The sequence below is a fragment of the Salvia hispanica genome, chromosome 4, assembly GCF_023119035.1.
Source record: "Salvia hispanica cultivar TCC Black 2014 chromosome 4, UniMelb_Shisp_WGS_1.0, whole genome shotgun sequence".
Lineage (NCBI taxonomy): Eukaryota > Viridiplantae > Streptophyta > Magnoliopsida > Lamiales > Lamiaceae > Salvia > Salvia hispanica.
In genome coordinates, this window is record NC_062968.1 from 23,200,248 (window position 1) to 23,220,170 (window position 19,923).

The 19,923-nt window shown below is 39.3% G+C and overlaps 1 protein-coding gene and 1 pseudogene across 1 annotated transcript; both read right to left on the reverse strand.

Annotated features, from left to right (window-relative positions):
* Positions 1–2,048: 2,048 nt before the first annotated feature.
* LOC125220690 lies at positions 2,049–2,566 on the reverse strand (annotated as a pseudogene).
* Positions 2,559–3,492, reverse strand: LOC125220691 (putative late blight resistance protein homolog R1B-16). The gene is made up of 2 exons (XM_048122841.1): positions 2,978–3,492; positions 2,559–2,692 (listed from the first exon to the last, which is right to left on the reverse strand). The coding sequence occupies exons 1-2, from the start codon at positions 3,490–3,492 to the stop codon at positions 2,620–2,622; spliced, it is 588 nt and encodes a 195-aa protein (XP_047978798.1). The 3' UTR covers positions 2,559–2,619.
* Between the last annotated feature and the right edge of the window lie 16,431 nt (positions 3,493–19,923).

Here is a 19,923-nt window from a genome sequence, read left to right on the forward strand (position 1 = left end):
AATGAGAACTTGTTGAGACCATTAAGAAACATGTCTTCTGCAGATATCCTGATGCATATATCCCTCAACATATCATGCATGTTTTAACTCTTTGGTTTCTTATTCTTTTTGTATTTTCTAACTACAAATAGATTTTTATCTAAAAGAGACTTTAGCCAATCCTCCGCCTCTTCCTCCAAACTTCTTTCCCTGTTTGATTTTACAAATCCTTCTGCCACCCACATATGTACTAGTTTGGAGCCTTTAATCTCGTAGTCCTTAGGGAAAACTCCCATGTATAAGAAACATGGTTTCAAGTGATTTGGCAAATGGTTATAACTTAAAGACAATATACTATAGCATCGCTCGTCTGATCCAGAAATTGCTGCTATTACATTGTTCCCAATTTTCTCTCAATCATCTTCTGATCTTTCCATTTTAGATAGCAGCCCTCCAATCACACTGATGGCTAGAGGTAGCCCACCGCAATCCTTGGCGATCTTTTGACCAATCTCTTGTAAAACAAGAGGGCACTCCTCTTCTCCAAACACAAGTTGGTGAACCAGATTCCAACTTTCAGACTCGCTAAGCAACCGCACTTGATGATGCAAACTCAAAGAGGCAGCATAGTTCGCTACATCAGATTCCCTAGTGGTTATCACAATTCGACTCCCGTTGTTGTTGTCCGGGAAGTACATCCTTATCTCATCCCAGAATTTGGTGCTCCATATATCATTTAACACAATCAAGTTTTTTCTACCGAACAAGCTCTTATAAAACATATCTTTTAACTCATCGGTATGTTGTTTACATTCGCTTCCAGTTATGCAGCGAAGAAGGCTTTTGAGAATTTTCTGCATATTGTAATCTTGTGCGACAATGGTCCAAGCACGATATGCAAAGTGATCAACAATCAAAGGATCTTCATAAAGCTTTCGAGCAAGAGTGGTTTTACCTACTCCACCCATACCAACAATGGGGACAATCTCCAGCTTCTTCTCCATACGGGTCAGCCGATCCTTGAGCTGCAGCACTCCTGGAACCGGATGAATCAAGCTCTCGTGGCATCTTCCTTTCCTCCATCTCCATGAGCTTCTCCGCTTGCTCCATAACAGAATCAAGTTGTCGTGTTACTTGTTGTAGATCTGGTGTGGAAATAGTAAATCTCACACAATCAGATCCAGAGAGCATATGGTCAACCATGTGGGATTCAATGATGTCTTCAGCTTGATGTGCTACTTCTCTTATTTGGGTGTCTAGTTTGGTGAATGAAGATTTGCTATCAAGGAGATTTTGAAGAGAAGTAGCTTTGTTGTAAAGGGATTGGAGTTGAGGGTTGTTTTCATCAACGATCCATCGTGGTTGGTCAGGATCAAGGATTCCTTCCAAAATGGTGATGAGGGCTTGAAGATTGTAAGCCATTTTTTCAGATCTCTTGTTGCTTCAAAAACAAAGGAAGAAAAGCTTGTTGCAGAAAACAAGATGTGATTGAATCTAAACAAGTCAACTGCGCATTGGTGACCTGGAGGCTTGAGCAAATAATAATATTAAATTGTTACTATATGATATATATTGTGTTGTTCTGTCCAAGATTTGCATTATTTTTATTAGGGGAATCATTTATGATCTGTAAAAGTAACATGCTATTAGTGCTCATATCTCAACGATATTGAAATGAATTGTTGTAAAATAACGGCTCTTTCATCACCCTTTTTTTTGAAGTATGTGAAATTATTTACTACTCCCTATAGTATATACTGATTGCTTTTGTTACTTTGATGAGCTTGACTTATACTACCATATGAGTGACAATTACATAGTTGTTATATTCATAATATGCAAGGAAGTCTGTTTTCATCCAAATAATCAAAGATAACATTAATCTTACGAAACTCATATAAATATATTTCGAATAATTTGATTGTGTTATATACATGGCAAACACACTCTATATCATCTGCATCTTATGCCGAAGCTTTCGCCCCTACAACAAGAATGCCTTTAATTCTTCAACTCCGAGAAAAATAGAACATCAAAACTGTGCATTCAACCCGAGACAAGTGCCTCATTCAATCAGCCTCACCAAGACCATCACTGGCATCCCCTCTCTTGGATATTTGAACATAATTAGAATTCTGCTTTTTCTTCTGAGATGCAATTTCAGCATTTTTACGTGCAACTGCCCCGGGACGGATAAGGCTGCTGCTGGAAAAGAGGGCCCTGGAATTCAAAGTTTGCAGATGAGAAGAATGTGGGGAAAGGCACACAAAAAAGTACAGAAGAGCAGGAAATGGGATTCTGCTCTTTTGAATTGTGCTTGATCCGAATTCGTAAAAGGAAAATTCATAATGGTAACAACATACCGTGGAAGTGGTATCTGCTGCTCTTGGCTGTACTGCTTTGAGGCCTACAACCCTGTGGAAATGGTGAACATACATTTCTTAATAGATTTCACTTAAAACCATTTCATTTTGAGGCTACTTTTCTGATCACAATAAGTTTGCACTTGTTTATATACAGTAAGAAACATAACATACCAACCGCTATGAGGAGCATCTGAATATGAACTTGGATCCATAGGGTCCAGTCAAGCTCATCTTCGTCATGTAGTTGTATGTTTGTCATGGAAATGTTTGCTCCTTAGCTCATTGATCGATGGGACCATGAGGCAATCTGATTCTTCATCATAAGTCCTGGCCCTCTTCTTTGGTGCCTGATACAATACATTATTACAACATCACTGATTATTAGCATCAGCATTAATATTAGCATTAACAGGGCATTACTATCATTACTACTGAGCATTATCATCAGTTTTAACACAGCATTATCAAACTTTGAACTTAATTTTGATATCAAATTTAGATACATTTTAATCCTACCCAATATTATGAAATTAATCTCCGATTTGAAAAGTGTATGCATGAATATGCCATTAAAATCAGACTGCATACAACTTAGCATTCAAAATCTTCAAGTTAATGAAAAGTCTAGTTACCTTTTGGAAGTGTGATTACGGCTCCGTGATTTTACGATGCGAAGTTTGAGATCGTCATTTCCATTTTCAGATTGCTCCTCCTTTATCCTTTCTGCTGAGTTAACTGCAGATTCGCTGCAATGTTCTACCTCAATTAATTGGAGTGTTGGGATTTCTCCAATGCCGCTTGGGATTTCCTCTAGAAGCTTGCACTCATGTAAACAGAGGTGGCAGAGTCTAGAGAAATTGGTCTCATCGGCTCTCCAATTCACAAGATTCAAACTTTCAAGATATAGAAACTGCAGTGAACAGAACACATCTCCATTTGCTAACTCCCACTCTTCATCACATGTCTCCTCATTGCTTTTAAAACTGCAGTTTTTTATCGTGAGCACTTCCAGCTTATGTAGTGCACACAAAGTCCCCCACGCTTCTGAATTTATTTCACATGTAGACAGTTCTAGTTTTGTAATATTACGAGGAAATGTTACTCTGAAACGACAACCGAAACCGTCTGGAGAGGATATAGTTCTCATATAACTGCGTCTTAAGTTTTCGAGCTTGTGAAGATGGCTAAGATCAATTGCCGTGGATGTAGTTGGGAAGCATTCATTAATTGATAATTTTTTTATACTTGGAATGCTTTTGAGGAAACCATCCCAAGTTGTTGGCTCCTCTAGACTTTGATGCATTGAATGTTAGGGAGATTAAATATATAGAACAGAAAAACGAATATCTGAAAGTCGTGATAATCACTTTCAGATCAAATCAATTTCGGTGGTTCTACCAAAGTTATTTGATCGGATAAAATTCAGAGAATGCAGAAAATTCATATGTGTATATGAGAACTCTGAACCAGAAGAATTGATCAGATTATGAAGAAGACGAACCGGTGCAGCTGCTGACAAAACAGTGCATCCTTGGGAATTTTAACCGAAAATAGCTGATTTTCAAAAGGTTTCCGAAATTGCAAATTAGTCCTTTGACTTTCAGAAATTATATTTTCGGATAAATTTCTGATACAGCAACTTCGTTGGAAATAAAAAATTTCTGATAAAGCTCGACCCCAGCCATGGGCTCTGCCCCTTGGACCCCGCTACCCGGGGGCGCTGCCCCCGGACCCCCGTTCATCTATTAAGGAGCTTCACCCCTAACATCATAATGAATTCAAATAAGCTTGCACTCTGCACCTCCATACTTAAATGATGTATCATTATAACAATAACCGATCAATCAAGTTAATCCAATTATACTAAAATATCCAACATTGAAATCCTTTGCAGCTTCTTCAGGACATTAGAGTTCATTTCCTCATCTTTTAACAACTCGATTCCATGCACCTTAAGATATCTTAACTCAGAGAGCTTCCATAGCTCAACTGGCTCATCAAACATCCAATAACCCATCAAGGTTTGCAAATTCCACAATCTCGATATTCCTCTCGGTATTCTTGTCAAGCAATGACCACCTAAGAAGCGTAGGTTGACAAATTCAAATATTTCAGTTGGGAAACTATTGAAACACATTTCCATTAAGTCCAACACCCTTAGCAATCTTGCTGCGAATAGTGCACCAGATGGAAACTCAGCCCTCCAAAAACCAATGCATATAACAGATCGAGTTAGTGACATTGACTCTGTTGAATCATTAACATCTTTCAATTCGTCTGATGTGTGAAAACTCATGCGACATGGATTAGAGAATGTGAACTTGTTGGGAGCTTTCAGAAACATCTCTTCAGCAGATTTCCTAATGCATATATCCCTCAACATATCATGCATGCTATAACTCTTTGGTTTTCCATTGTTTTTGTATTTTCTCACTAGAAATAGATTTCTATCTATTAGAGACTTAAGCCAATCCACAGCCTCTTCCTCCAAACTTCTTTCCCCATTTGATTTTATAAATCCTTCCGCAACCCACAAAAGTACAAGCTTGGAGCCTTTAATCTCAAAGTCTTCAGGGAAAACTCCCATGTATAAGAAACATGGGTTCAAGTGATTCAACAAGTGGTTATAACTTAAAGACAAGATACTATAGCATAGCTCGTCTGATCCAGAAATTACGCTATTACATTGTCCCCAATTTTCCTCCAAACATCTTCTGATCTTTCCATTTTAACTTTCAGACTCGCTAAGCAACCGTACCTGACGGTGCGGACTCGAAGAGTCAGCATAGTTCGCCACATCAGATTCCCCTGTGGTGATCACAATGCGACTCCCATTGTTGTTTTCTGGGAAGTACATCTTTATTTCATCCCAGAATTTGGTGCTCCATATAGCATCTAATACAATCAAGTACTTTCTACCATACAATCTCTTATACAACATATCTCTTAACTCATCACAACATTGTTCACATTCGTTTCCAGTTATGCAACAAAAAAGGCTTTTGAGAATCTGTGGCATATTGTAATCTTGTGAGACAATGGTCAAAGCACGATATGCAAAGTGATCAACAATCAATGGATCTTCATAAAGCTTTCAACCAAGAGTGGTTTTACCAACTCCACCCATACCAACGATGGGGATGATCTCCCTCTTCTTCTCCATACGGGTCAGCCGATCCTTGAGCTGCCTCAGATCTCCATCTATTCCCACCACGAGCATCTTCTTATCCTTTATCTCCACGAGCTTCAATTGTTCCGTTGCAGAATCAAGTTCTCGAAGCATCTTCGTATCCTCCATCTCCACGAGCTTCTCTGCTTGCTCCACAACAGAATCAAGTTGTCGTGTTACTTGTTGTAGATCTGGTGTGCATAAAGTGAAAATGATGCAATTAGATCCGGAGAGTTTTTTATGAACCATGTGGGATTCAAGGATGTCTTCAGGCTGTCTAGATTGGTGACTGAAGATTTACTATTAAGGAGGTGCTGAAGAGAAGTAGCTTTATGGAGAAGGGATTGGAGATAAATTGATTTGGATTAAAATTAGGTTGACTTGATTGTTGGGGCCATCTTCCACCAACCACCACCACTGCAAACACAAGTTGACATCACAGATTATTACAACATTACAGATTATTAGCATGAGCATTAATATTAGGATTAACAGAGCATTGACATCATCCCTGCTGCTCATTAACATCAGTTTTAACAGAGCATTAAAATTATTTTTGATCGGGCATTAACATCACAAGATTATTTGTAGAACTATTAATAACATCAAAGATTATTAACATCAACATTAGTGTTAGCATTAATATTAACATTAACAAAGCATTAGCATTAGCATTAACAAAGCATTAGCATTAGAATTAGCATTGACAGGGCACTAACATCACACCAATATAAGCATTAACATTTACAGAGCATTAGCATTAACATTGGAAATAGCACCAATAGGGCATTAATATCACAGATTAACAACACACATTAACACGGCATAATATTAACATCAACATTAGGATTAATGGGTAACATATTTATAGGGCAAACACAATCGATTAAACCATAATAGGCGAGGTTTAAATTTTAAAACTTAAATTAGAAGTACTATCTATTAATAATAAAAATTTAAAATATCCACTTTTTAGGCTAAACTGACTGTAAATTTCTAAATGTTCACTTAATTTAAATTTATAATAATGCTTCATATTTTACTAGTTAATATTGCAATAAATAATACTCATCTGGCCCATGAAAAATAAAGAATTCAGGAACTATACAAGTTTTAATGTGGATTTCAGGAACGACACAATGCATACAGCTTAACATTCAAAATATTCAAGCTAAAGAAATGGTCAGTTACCTTTCGATCTCAGGCTTCTTTACGATACTGAGTTTGAGATCGTAGTTGTCATAGTCAGATTGCTGCTCTTTCACAATCCTTTCCGCTGAGGCCTCTGCAGATTCGCTGCAATATCTTAACTCAATTAATTGGAGTGTTGGGATTTCTCCAATGCTGCTTGGGATTTCCTCTAGTTTCTTGCAGTCAATTACAGAGAGGTGGCGGAGTCTAGGGAAATTGGTCTCATCGGCTATCCAACGCCCAAGATTCAAACTTAGAAGATTTAGAAACTGCAGTGAGTGGAACACATCTCCATCTGCTAACTCCCACTCTTCATCACATGTCTCCTCCTCGCTTTCAAACTCATCCCCATCCGTTGCCTCCCGCTCTTCATCACATGTCTCCTCCTCGCTTTTAAAACTGCAGTCAATCATTGTGAGCACTTCCAGCTTATGTAGTGCACACAGAGTCCTCCACGCTCCCAAAATCATTCCACATCCATCCAGAACTACTTTTCTAATATTACAAGGAAATATCACTCTGAAACGACAACCGAAACCATCTGGAGAGGATATATGATAGGGACTTGAACCCTACAGCAAACCTGGCGATGAATGAGCAGCCCGACCGCGCCGAGCTTGCCCCAATCACGACCCATTCACGCCCAAAGAAGTGAAGATCCATGCAAATCCTTGCGTATCTTTAGTTTATTTCAATTTCCATAGTTAGACTTATTTTTCTTTATTTAATTCACGTAATATTTTGTAATCTTTTTGATATCTTGCCTTGCAAGATATCGTTGGGTTTAGGTTAGGATATCCTCGGGTTTTCTTGTCGGTTCTTTCCCGAGACGAACTAGGAAGGTCGAACCGTCTAGGGTTGAGGATTCTATAAATACTAGAATCCCATAGATAATTAAATCATTGAGAATTAAGAAATAAAATACTTCTTTTCTCATTCTTGTTCCAAAACCCTAGAACTTCAACTAGGGATTATCTCTTTTGCTCCGTTAAATCTTCGTGTGCTCTACAAACCTCTCGATAGGGAACTTAAACCCTATCAATTGGTGCTTCCATTGACTACTCTTCTCCCTCAACACACGGTAGCCATGGCACCAGGTTCAATGGTTTCAAAGCCGCCTCCCTCGCCAACGTTTTTTGGTTCTGATTCAAGGTTTAGGAAGCTAGAAATCCTAGCTTCTGGCAGAAACACCACAGCAGATAAACATAAAGAACCGCCAGACCCCCTGGTTACGGAGACGCCGACGGCGAAGCATGTGTGGAGACCACCGCCGTCTCGGACTACCGCCCCGACGACCATCGATCGGGAGTCCATTCTCCGCCACCGCATGGAGCCGCCTCGTTTCACAGGTGAGGATGCTTCTAATTGGATTCACAAGATCCAGAGGTACTTTAATCACTCTTATACTCCAGATAATTGCAGACGGAGATGGTTAAAAGCCCAATAGTCCGATCAATAATCTCATGTTTAAAATTTTTTCCCCAGGCAACAAGCTCCCATCATTGGGGGCACCAAGTGATGGTGATAATGCTTCGTTTTCCATTGAATCTGCTTACTATATTATGTTGGAATTCGAGGCGTGTTCACTCATACACAAGCACTTGCCTCTGATGCCCGCTCGATCCCTCCGCGCAACGATGTGACACGTTCGGGTGAATGCCTTAGCACAGGTGGGAGTATGGTCACCCCTCGTTCCTTGGGTGATAATCCCATAGAAAGTGTGATTTTCAAAAGTGATGGTAGCAGTGCTCTGAGTGCGCTACATCTCAGGCTGGAGTTCCCCACTCTTGTTGACATTTTGTCAGTTCCGCCCCTGTATCCGATGATTGTTGAGATGGAAATATTGCTGGATCAGTTTATGGCTTGGATGACGAAGCAACAGGGGGAGAACATGAAACGGCTGTATCGCCACAACGCCCTTTTTTTTGTTCTCGCGTGGCATTTTAACTCCGAGCTCTATTCTATTGTAGTGCACAAAGGGGATACATCGAAGGCTAGTCATTTCTATAGATTCATTCACTTGAACTCCACTGAATGGTACATATATGATGATTCTCGAGTTTCAGCAATAGATGGTGCTGACATTTTCGAGCAGATGGCTTATATTCTCCTCTATGCTCCGCACGGCACTGTCTGGCATATAGATTTCATCCTAACTCTCCAATTATCAATTGGATTTGCTTCTTTAGTGGCATCACAATTACTATCTACTTTTGAGATTGGACAGGGTGATACAACTGTTTTGCCTCTTGGTAAAGAAGGAAACGGATCAGAGGCTGATGGAGATTACTTACGCCTAAAGACTACTAATTCCTTCGTCCCTGACTCTACAGAATGGTGTCAAAATGTGAGTTTGGGTGGGGAAAATGGAGCCGGTGAAGCTGATAAAGGTCAAAGCTTGACTAGTGAAAGAAATATAGTTGCTGATGGAGTTGTGAATTTGAGTGCTGAGAGACATGAAGCTGGGGGATGCTTGGACGGTGATAGTGGATTTCTACAAAGAGGATATTTCCATGAATGTGTTAATACTGAAAAAATGGTGTTCATCTTCGAGAAGGCAGAAAATAATATGGCATGTGTGGTTCTAGTTGCCTATGTTTACATAAGTGGTGGTGAAGATTGTGACTATAGTGGTGTCAAAGATTGCGAAGAGCTCGATGGATTTCTCTCCAAAGGCTGCAAATCTGGAGGAGTTGATGCCAAATTTGCTGTAGTAGCTTCCATTAGGCTCTTTCTTTCCGAATCAGAGAACTCACACCAACCCGGGGATACACCGATTATCGTAGCAAAGGCCCCGGCAGTTTTGGTAGATGGTATTCCACAATGCCATTGGATGATACAATGGTCAACTGCTCCAACGACACTTTCATGGAAGTCGAAGTCGGAGATGTTGCGTCCTTTTCTGTCCCTTAGCCTTGAGGACAAGGCTATTGCTATGGAGGGGGGAGTTGATAGGGACTTGAACCCTACAGCAAACCTGGCGATGAATGAGCAGCCCGACCGCGCCGAGCTTGCCCCAATCACGACCCATTCACGCCCAAAGAAGTGAAGATCCATGCAAATCCTTGCGTATCTTTAGTTTATTTCAATTTCCATAGTTAGACTTATTTTTGTTTATTTAATTCACGTAATATTTTGTAATCTTTTTGATATCTTGCCTTGCAAGATATCGTTGGGTTTAGGTTAGGATATCTTCGGGTTTTCTTGTCGGTTCTTTCCCGAGACGAACTAGGAAGGTCGAACCGTCTAGGGTTGAGGATTCTATAAATACTAGAATCCCATAGATAATTAAATCATTGAGAATTAAGAAATAAAATACTTCTTTTCTCATTCTTGTTCCAAAACCCTAGAACTTCAACTAGGGATTATCTCTTTTGCTCCGTTAAATCTTCGTGTGCTCTACAAACCTCTCGATAGGGAACTTAAACCCTATCAATATACTTCCGATAAACCTGCATCTTAAACTTTCTAGCTTGTGAAGTTGGCTAAGATCCATTGCGGTCGATGCAGTTTCTACGTAATCATAAACGGACAAGTTTTTAATATTTGGAATGCTTTTGAGGAAACTGAATAGAACCTGAAACCTAAGAAGCGTAGGTTGACAAGTTCAAATATTTCAGTTGGGAAACTATCGCAACACATATTGATAAGGCTAATTTTATGCATTGGTGTGCTAGGGATTCAAGGATGTCTTCAGCTTGGTGTGCTACTTCTCTTATTTGGCTGTCTAGTTGTGTGAGTGAAGATTTGTCAAGGAGCTGCTGAAGAGAAGTAGCTTTGTCGAGGAGGGATTGGAGCTGTGGATTGTTTTCATCGACAATCCATCGTGATTGGTCAGGATCAAGGATACCTTCAAGAATGGCAATGAGAGGTTGAAGATTGTAAGCCATTTTTCAGATCTCTTCTTTCTTGAAAAACAAAGGAAGCAAAGCTTGTTGCAAATTGCAATAGCACAAAAACAAGATGATTGTTGACCTTGAGGCTTGAGCAAATAAGATAAAACTGTTATCTGCATTTGATAGTAATATAGTATTGTGTAATTGGGTATAATTTTATTAAGATGGCTGTACTTGGCCTTGAATCTATCCAAGATTTGCATTATTTTAGTAGGTGGGGAATCAATAATGATCTGTAAAAGTAACATGTAACTGCTCTGATGTTCTTCGTGTTGCTCAATGCTCATATCTCATAAGTCATAAATATGAATTTGAATTGTAATATCAACGGACAACGGGGATCTGTAAAGTAACATGGTAGCATTGTGTAATTATTTGAAATGAATAGCACTTTCAATCAATGCCATAAACACAATCTACGATATAAACAAACTGGATTTATAAGCACGGAATCAATTAAAAGTCGAGCTCTATTATCCGATTCAAAGAACACGTCAAGCTCATTTCAAATTTAATTTCTATTGAAGAAATTGATTGCAATGTTTAATACTCAAATTGTTAATCTGCATTAGAGATTGTGCCGGAAAACTGAGCAATAATTTTTATATCTACGACTTGGCCTTAATTTTGAAACAAATTTGGATGTATTTTAATTCTACCCACCATATTACTATTATTTTCTTGTTTCATTGAATATCTTAAAAATTTGACCCGTAAATATATATCATGGCCCATCTACTAAAATTACAATGTAGTATTTCGAAATTATCAATCCCAGCCCAATTCCTACGGCTAACTTAACACTACTTATATAGGTGCTGGGAGATGGTGGTGGCGGCGGAGTGCGTCTGCTGGTGGGGGACATGCCGGTGGTGGCGAAGGTGGTGGTCATGGTGGCTATGCCCCTTGATTTACTTTTCTATGCTACCTTAAAATGCATTGTTCAAAAATGGATAATCAATTATATATAGTTCATATTAATATAAATGTGAAAACCAAGAATGAATAATTTCTACTAATGTTTACACTGTATGTCTAGTATTGTGTTGTTACTTATCAAAAATAGATCTTCTTGGTATGATGTAATAGGCAAAGATGTGTAATTTCATGATTGATCATATTTAAAATATTTTACTAATTTAATTGTCTTACCATAGCCCTCGTGCCTAGAGATCATGTTTATTAGTATTATCTTTTGTTTGATCATCTTTTATTTAAATTTTTTTGGCCCGTATATTATATTTCGATCCGTCTCTTTAGTATTAAAACTATAATGTGCCTCGAGATTATTCATCTCACTCCATTTATATGAGCATTTTAGGTTTATCCCATATTATATTTCAACAGTGGCGGAGCCACGGTGGGAACCAGGGGGCCCTTGGGCCCCAGCCGTTTGAACATTTACCATATATAATGTATATATGCGGGATTTACAGTATCATTAGCTAGTCTAGTTGGTGTGAGAATGAGCTGTTCATTCACGAGATACCAGGATCGAGTCTTGGTGTCGCAGGTTGGTTCATTTTTTATTCACTAATGCTTTGAATTCATATTATGATTTTTTAGATTTTTATAGATAATTATTTAACCCTACAACAGTATAAATAATATAATAATATTAGTAAAATTGATTTTAAAGGTATGTTTAGTTCATTTGTGGCTTTATTTTTAAATTTTTTAAAATAGTAGTAATTGTTAGTGATTTTTCTCTTATTCATTTTAGAGTTATTTTACCAAGTTTTCTTTAAAACTCGTGTAGTCTACAAATGAGCCTATTTTTTCCGGACGGAGGGAATAAATGTTTGGACCCCCCATCGTTAAGTCTGGCTCCGCCACTGTATGATACGAGTAAACTCGTATCGGGAGATAACTGCGAGAGATCGCAGAGAAGATATTGGTTCGTTCGCGGGAAGATTCCCGTCGAGCAGCCAACTATCGTTCAACTAAGTTTTTGATAAAGTAAATTGCAGAGAAAAGTAAAAGACGATAAAAGATAAATTATATTTCTTCAATGAATAATTCAAAAGATACAGAGGCTCCTATTTATACTAGGAATAACCTAACTTAATGATCAAGAAATAAATATTCTAATTATATAAAAGAAAGATATGGAAAATCACTATACTAATTAATAAAGATATGGGGATATTAGGAATATGCACGTATCAACTTCCCCACGGTTAAAATTCACCTTGTCCTCAAGGTGGAAACCAATGAGCAATGAGGCATCTCGGCTCCGAAATTCGGCTATCAAGAAACACATCATAAAACTCATTACGCTCATCAATCTTCATTCTCTGACCATGACCCAGTAAAATTACATCTCCAAATCCATATTTCGTGTGCTCGAATTTCTCACTTAGGCAACTCATCAACCCCTTAAACACTCCCAAAATGGCCACATTTGTTGGAGAAACTGTCATAGTCCTGCACATCATCTTCAAAAATGTGTATATAAGAGAAGAAATGGTTCTAGTCCTCCCATTCATCACGATGCCACCACCTTCTATCACCTTCTCTTGTGCATCTGCAACTTTCCTTCCAGCTACCCCATCTTTATCCTGATTCTTGTTCTTATTCTTCATAATTGATTCTTTGCCTGATCTATGCAACAAAATCTCCTCATTACCATTTTCCTTTGCCTTCTTAGGAGTCCCTTTGTTGCACTCATTACATTCATCAGAGTCATCATCCTCAGACACCATATCATCACATAAGAGCAGATCTAATAACTTAAGAGCAGACTCTTGACGGTTTTGCTTAATTGAAGCCTCTAAAACTATCTCCTCATCCATTGATATTCTAAGAGCAAGAGCAAGTTCCGGCTCCCAGTATGTAGTCATGCCAAAGAATTTCCATCCAGTTGGAATCTCAAAAAATATCAGATTCGTGTTCTTAGCTACGACATCAAGAGCAACTGATGTGGGCATGCTCTGTGCAACTCCTTTAAGTCCACCGGGAAAATAGGATATAGCATGAACAACATATGCAACTATAATAGCAACAAAATCAGATGGGGCGACAAAGAACCCTTTTCCGAAATCCATATTGTGGTCAACATCTCCATCTGCTGCCGCGCCAAACTCTGGCAGGTCCGGATTGTTGTCTGACTTGCTCAACCCCACACGAGCCACTAGTTCCCTTGCATATATCAGATGTCTTTTGCCAAAATCTTCTTTGGGAGCACAATTAAGAAAGGAGCTTTCCTTTGCACCCAGCTCTTCCACAAATATACGTTTATCATAAGCTCCAGCAACACCATGAAGTGGCATAACAGCAGAAAATTAATTTCAAATATGAAAATAGCTTCCTGAAAGTCTGGAAATCTAAGATAGACTTCCTCAATTTGTCATAGTCACTTGCTGTATCAAAAACATCAACGTCTATCTGCTCGTCTGAGCCAATGAAGTTACCCAATTCAATTTTGGAGATATCCACCCCAGGTAGGTCATCAGCAGCATCCTCCCGAAGGTCACCATGCTCCTCCTTGTTGATCTTGGAATCTTCAACATCAGTAACTCCCGAGATTTCCACCGAAATATCAAGGCTGAAGTCTTTAACATCATCAGTTAATAAATCTGTTGGATCGTTGGCACTAGAATTTCTCTTTGGTTTTGATTGAGATAATGGTTGTATAGTCTCTGTTTTAGGAGTTGTTATGGAGGTGAGTTTTCAGAGAGAATTTGATATTTGGATAGATTTGAAAAATGGTTCAACTTACAAAAGCGTCGTAGTCAATTCCGGGCTGTTGTGTGTAGCCTTTTGCTACAAGTCTTGCCTTGTTTCTTTGAAATGATCCATCTTCATTTACTTTAACTTTGTAGACCCATTTTACTCCAATGATTTCTTTTTTTGTGGGCGTTCGACCAACTCCCATGTCTTGTTCTTTTCGATCACATCAATTTCTTCTTGCATAGCTTTTCTCCAAGCTTCTTGCTCCATTGCTTCATCAAAATTTTCAGGTTCTATGAGGCAAACATTGCATCTCTCATAGACATCTTGCAAGCTTTTCATTCTAGGAGCAGGACTTGATGATGATGTGGACGAACTTGGATCCGAGTTAGAGCTTGAATCATTTGGGGATGAAAAATCTGCACCTTCATCACCATCTCCCTCATCTTCAACAGTTGGAGCTTGCTGTGTTTCATCAATGACTGATCCACTCTTTTGCACTTTATTTACTTCCCAATTCCAACTTGCATTTTCGTCGAATATCACATCTCGACTTGTGATAACACTTCTTGTCTTCAAGTTGTAAAGTCTATAGCCTTTGGACATGTTGCTATAGCCAACAAGTATACATTTCACACTTGTTTCATCAAGCTTTTGCCTTTTTTCTTTTGGAATTTGGGCATAGCAAACTGACCCAAAAACTCTCAAATGCTTCACTGATGGCTTTCTTCCACTCCATGCTTCAGTTGGAGTTCTATCCATCACAGCTTTTGTTGGACATCGATTCAGCAAGTATACTGCTGTATGAACGGCATCTGCCCAAAAACTTTTAAGCAATCCTTTGGCATGTATCATTGATTTTGCCATCTCCATCACCGTCCTATTCTTGCGTTCGGATACACCATTTTGTTGTGGTGTGTATCCAACACTTAGTTGTCTTCCAATGCCTTCTTCTTCACAATACTTGGTGAATTGATTTGAAGTGTACTCCTTTCCGTTGTCACTTCTTAGCACTTTGATGGTACGACCACTTTGATTCTCCACAAAGAGCTTGAATTTCCGAAAGACTTCAAACACTTCGGATTTTTGCTTCAAGAAGTAAACCCACGTCATACGAGTAAAATCATCAATGAAGAGAATGAAGTACCTGTTTCCACCATTAGAATTTATCGACATTGGTCCGCACACATCGGTGTGTACAAGCTCTAGAGGTTCCTTTGCTCTCCAAGCAACTCCTTTTGGAAACGGTAGTCGGTGATGCTTTCCAAGTGCGCATCCTTCACAGACATGCTGCTGTGTTTCTCCAATTTTTGGCAGACCATGGACCATATTTTTGTTGTGTAGTAGCTTGAGACTATTGAAGTTCAAGTGGCCAAGTCTCAAATGCCATAACCATGATTCATCCATTACTTGAGCTTTCATTGCCATATTTTCAGCATACTTGAATGTGAGAGGAAAGCTGCGACTCTTCTCCATTTGAATTTTTGCCACAATTTGTTTCGCCCCCTCTTTATCTAGTATGACACATGAATTTCCTTCGAAATGGACAGTGTATCCATGTTCAATAAGTTGTCCTACACTCAACAAATTCTGCCTCAAATCTGGTACAAGTAGCACATCACTTATGCGCTTCATCCCTTTCTTCGTGGCAACACTTATCGTCCCTTTTCCCTGGGCTTTGACAAGAGCACCATTTCCCATCTTAACTTGAGAATTTACAGATGTATCAATGCTCACAAAGATGGACTCATCACCTGTCATGTGGTTACTACAGCCACTGTCAATGTACCACACATCTTCATCTTTTTGTTTTTTGCTTTGTGAAGCATAAAACATATATTCTTCACTCTGCTTTTCTTCCAAAAAATTTGCATGCTGCTGCTGTTGTGGTTGATTGTTGGCGTAGCAATCCTTTTGAAGATGACCAAACCGACTACATTTGTGGCATTTCGGCTTGTCCTTGAACCAACAATCCTTGTACTCATGGTTACTCTTTCCACAGTGAGTACACTTCTTCCCATTTTCAGCTTTGTGAAAACCTCTACCACCATGTTTGGTTTTCTCTTGACCTCTTCCACGACCATAGGTTCCACTACGATTTTGTTGGCCACCACTAAACGAAGATTCACCAACACTTTTAACATTCAAATGCAGTTTTGATTGAAATGCACTCTCAATCGGCTTTTCCGATTGCCTTAACAGCCTTTCTTCATATGATTTCAAAGAACCCATCAACTCATGAATGCTCATTTGAGAAATGTCTTTAGTTTGCTCAATAACAGCAACTATAGCATTAAACCTTTTTGGAAGACATATCAAAATCTTTTCTATCATTCTCTGATCTGAAAGCTCTTCACCATACACTCTCATTTGATTTGTGAGCTCAATAAAACTTGAATGAAACTGATTTAAGGTTTCATTGTCTTTCATTTTTGTATTCTCAAAATCTCTTCGTAGAGTTTGGAGTTTAATCGCTCTAACCTTTTCATCTCCTCCAAATTCTTTTTGAAGAATCTCCCATGCCTCCTTTGATTTTTCAGCTCCCATGATTCGAGGGAAAATCGAATCGGCGACGGCTTGTTGGATCTTTGACAAAGCTGCAGCATCTCTTTGCTTCGTCTTCTTTAACTCCTTTATTTGAGCCGCCGTAGGATTCTCGTTTGCTTCGTCGTCGTAGCCTTCATCGACGAGCTCCCACAAGTCCAATGAGGCAAGTAGTGTCTTCATCTTCTTGCACCAAAACTCAAAGTTCTCTCCGGCAAAGATTGGTAGAGAAACATGTTGTGAGTTCTCCATTTTGTATGAGATACTCTGCTGAAACTTGACAGCAACTATTGCTCTTCCTTTCACCTTCTTGAGGCTTTTTTTGTTGGAGAAATCCTAGTATTTTAACTAGGCTCTGATGCCAAACTGTTGGATCGTTGGCACTAGAATTTCTCTTTGGTTTTGATTGAGATAATGGTTGTATAGTCTCTGTTTTAGGAGTTGTTATGGAGGTGAGTTTTCAGAGAGAAAATTTGATATTTGGATAGATTTGAAAAATGGTTCAACTTACAAAAGACTCTCCATCTCTACTAATTAAAGATGGAATACGAGACACCTTTTCTAGGAAATAAAAACACATGCTAGAGAATTAATGACTAGTGTCATAATCAGCCAACCTACTAATGACACTCTAAACAAAAAGCATAATTAAACTTTTTCTGCTGCACATTAACTACAAAATCCTCCCTCGAAAACAAGGCCAATTCCGTCAAGTCATACTCATGAAGGTCGTACGGTGGATCAGGATCAGGTTAGAGATTGTCGACGTGGCGATCCGCAGCATCTCAAATTTAGCAATGGTCGCTATCAGATTGACTTTCGCTTCAGTAAGGTTCATCGATTGCGCATACTCGCGCGCAAGTATTATTGGATCGCGCTCTATGTCCTCCATTCCAGGCTACCAAACTGATTAGTGCGAGGAGGGATTAACCTAGCATCGGCGTCGAGCGCTGAATAACAAAATGAATTGAAAGACGCATCCTCACCATGATTTGGATTTACTCCATCATTAAAACTTATATCATCCGAATTGTGAAATTCCTCCATAGCTATTCTCTTGCCGGAAGAAGAACTAGAGCAGTCGCGTTCCACACTCTCTGAAATCTCCATGTTTATTAAACTGGGGACAACAACAAGTACAACATGAGGGACCAATGTTGGACTGGTATTGGGGCCACCGGGCTGGGAGATCACGGCTAGTGGGGGCGGGTCATCGTCTAACAATTCGCCCTCATCTCCATTGATGTTCGGAGCTGCACGGAGGAGCTGGTGGGGGCAGATTTAAGGGCAGGACAGCAGCTGCCGCAGGCAGCGGGGCGGCTGTGCGGCAATGGACCGTCGGACTCGCTGCGACGTGAGGATCGCCCAAGCAGCGTTCGTTTGCATACATCTGAGACTCCAGGTCTTTTACAATTGCAGTTAGGCGCTCGAGCTGTGAAACCAAGGCTGTCATTGGTAGGTTCGGTTCCGAATTCGGCATCACCGGGTCACATGGCAAGCCGAGGGGCTCCGTGACACTGTTGTAAGACGGTTGGTATGGAGGCGATGGCGGCTGGAAGGTCTGGTTAGGCGACTGTGCAAGGGTGTACATCTGGGGCCCGTCGGGTGGGTCAGCTTCGGGCACGGATAGGACACCGAAGAGGGTTGGAGTGGATGCTGGTAGGTCTGCGGCGGCTGCTGGTATTGCTGGGGCGGCTGCCATGGATTGTCCCAGCACATTGGCGGGTGTGGCTGGGCGATTTGCAGGGGCAGTGTGTACTCCGGATCTGGATAGGAGTACCCAAGTTGCACGTCTTGTCGCAGGTCTTGTCTCTGGGGGTACCAACACGATGTGGGGCTCGGCATGCGCAGTGGCAAGGAGAACCGTCTGTCGAATTGGTGATGGTGGTAGTTGGTGTAGGTGAATGACATGATGGCGTAAATACGGAGGAAGAGATCTGATGAAAGCACCAGATGATATCGGGAGATAACTGCGAGAGATCGCAGAGAAGATATTGGTTCGTTCCCGGGAAGATTCCCGTCGAGCAGCCAACTATCGTTCAACTAAGGTTTTTGATAAAATAAATTGCAGAGAAAAGTAAAAGATGATAAAAGATAAATTATATTTCTTCAATGAATAATTCAAAAGATAACAAAGGCTCCTATTTATACTAGGAATAACCTAACTTAATGATCAAGAAATAAATATTCTAATTATATAAAAGAAATATGGAAAATCACTATACTAATTAATAAATATATGGGGATATTAGGAATATGCTCGTATCACTGTATCTCAATAACGTAACAAATGGAGTATAATCATATATATCGTGATTGTATTGATGCGTTTGATTTGAACTTTGAAGTATAAAATAATGTTCATATTTCTTCCCCAAATTATAATTTTATAGTTGCATAGCTGAAACTTGAAAATGCATTCAATAATCATTTTAATTTTTTCATGAGAGCAAAGTAGGTTAGTTATCCGATAATTATACATTTATATATAAGACCGAAGCCAAATTATGAACATGTACTAAAATTTCTATAAAATAGTGCCCTTCAAACAAATGAATAAGGTAATAATAAAATTTTGATTGGAAAGTGCAACCCGTCGAGCTGACTCACAACCCGACCGAGCCAGCCTGCTCAACCCATTCGAACGGGCCTTAATAATCCATTTCTATATTGGAGTTGCAAAACTACAACCTAACCCTCTAATTTTACCGGGTTATTAGGCTCTTGATACAAGCCCAAAAATCAACCATTTAAGCTTAATTGACTCACCTTAATATTTTTTGTCTAATCCTACTTTGCCGAACTAATAACATGAAATAATTTTGAGTACACATAATAGTTTGATTTCTTTCTCCAACCAACATAACAATCCAAATGGGCCTGAAAATGAATGATTTCGGGCTGAATCAATGGATAACAGGGCCCTTGAATCGAATTGGGTCTGTATTAGATGTATAATTGTGTGTGCTGTGATTCATTATGGGATTCTCAGACCTTTTTCCATGATGAAATAATTGAGAAAAATGCAAAAACTACACTATAATTAACTACTAGTATTTTAAAAAATTGCACCATTAACCAAAACTTAAACCAAATTTTTTGATCA

Coding starts and splice junctions, on each gene's coding strand:
- LOC125220691 (XM_048122841.1), bottom strand. CDS start 3,492: ATGAGAACTATATCCTCTCCAGACGGTTTCGGTTGTCGTTTCAGAGTA. Junction 2,693..2,977: donor CGTAATCACACTTCCAAAAG/GTAACTAGACTT, acceptor GTATTGTATCAG/GCACCAAAGAAGAGGGCCAG.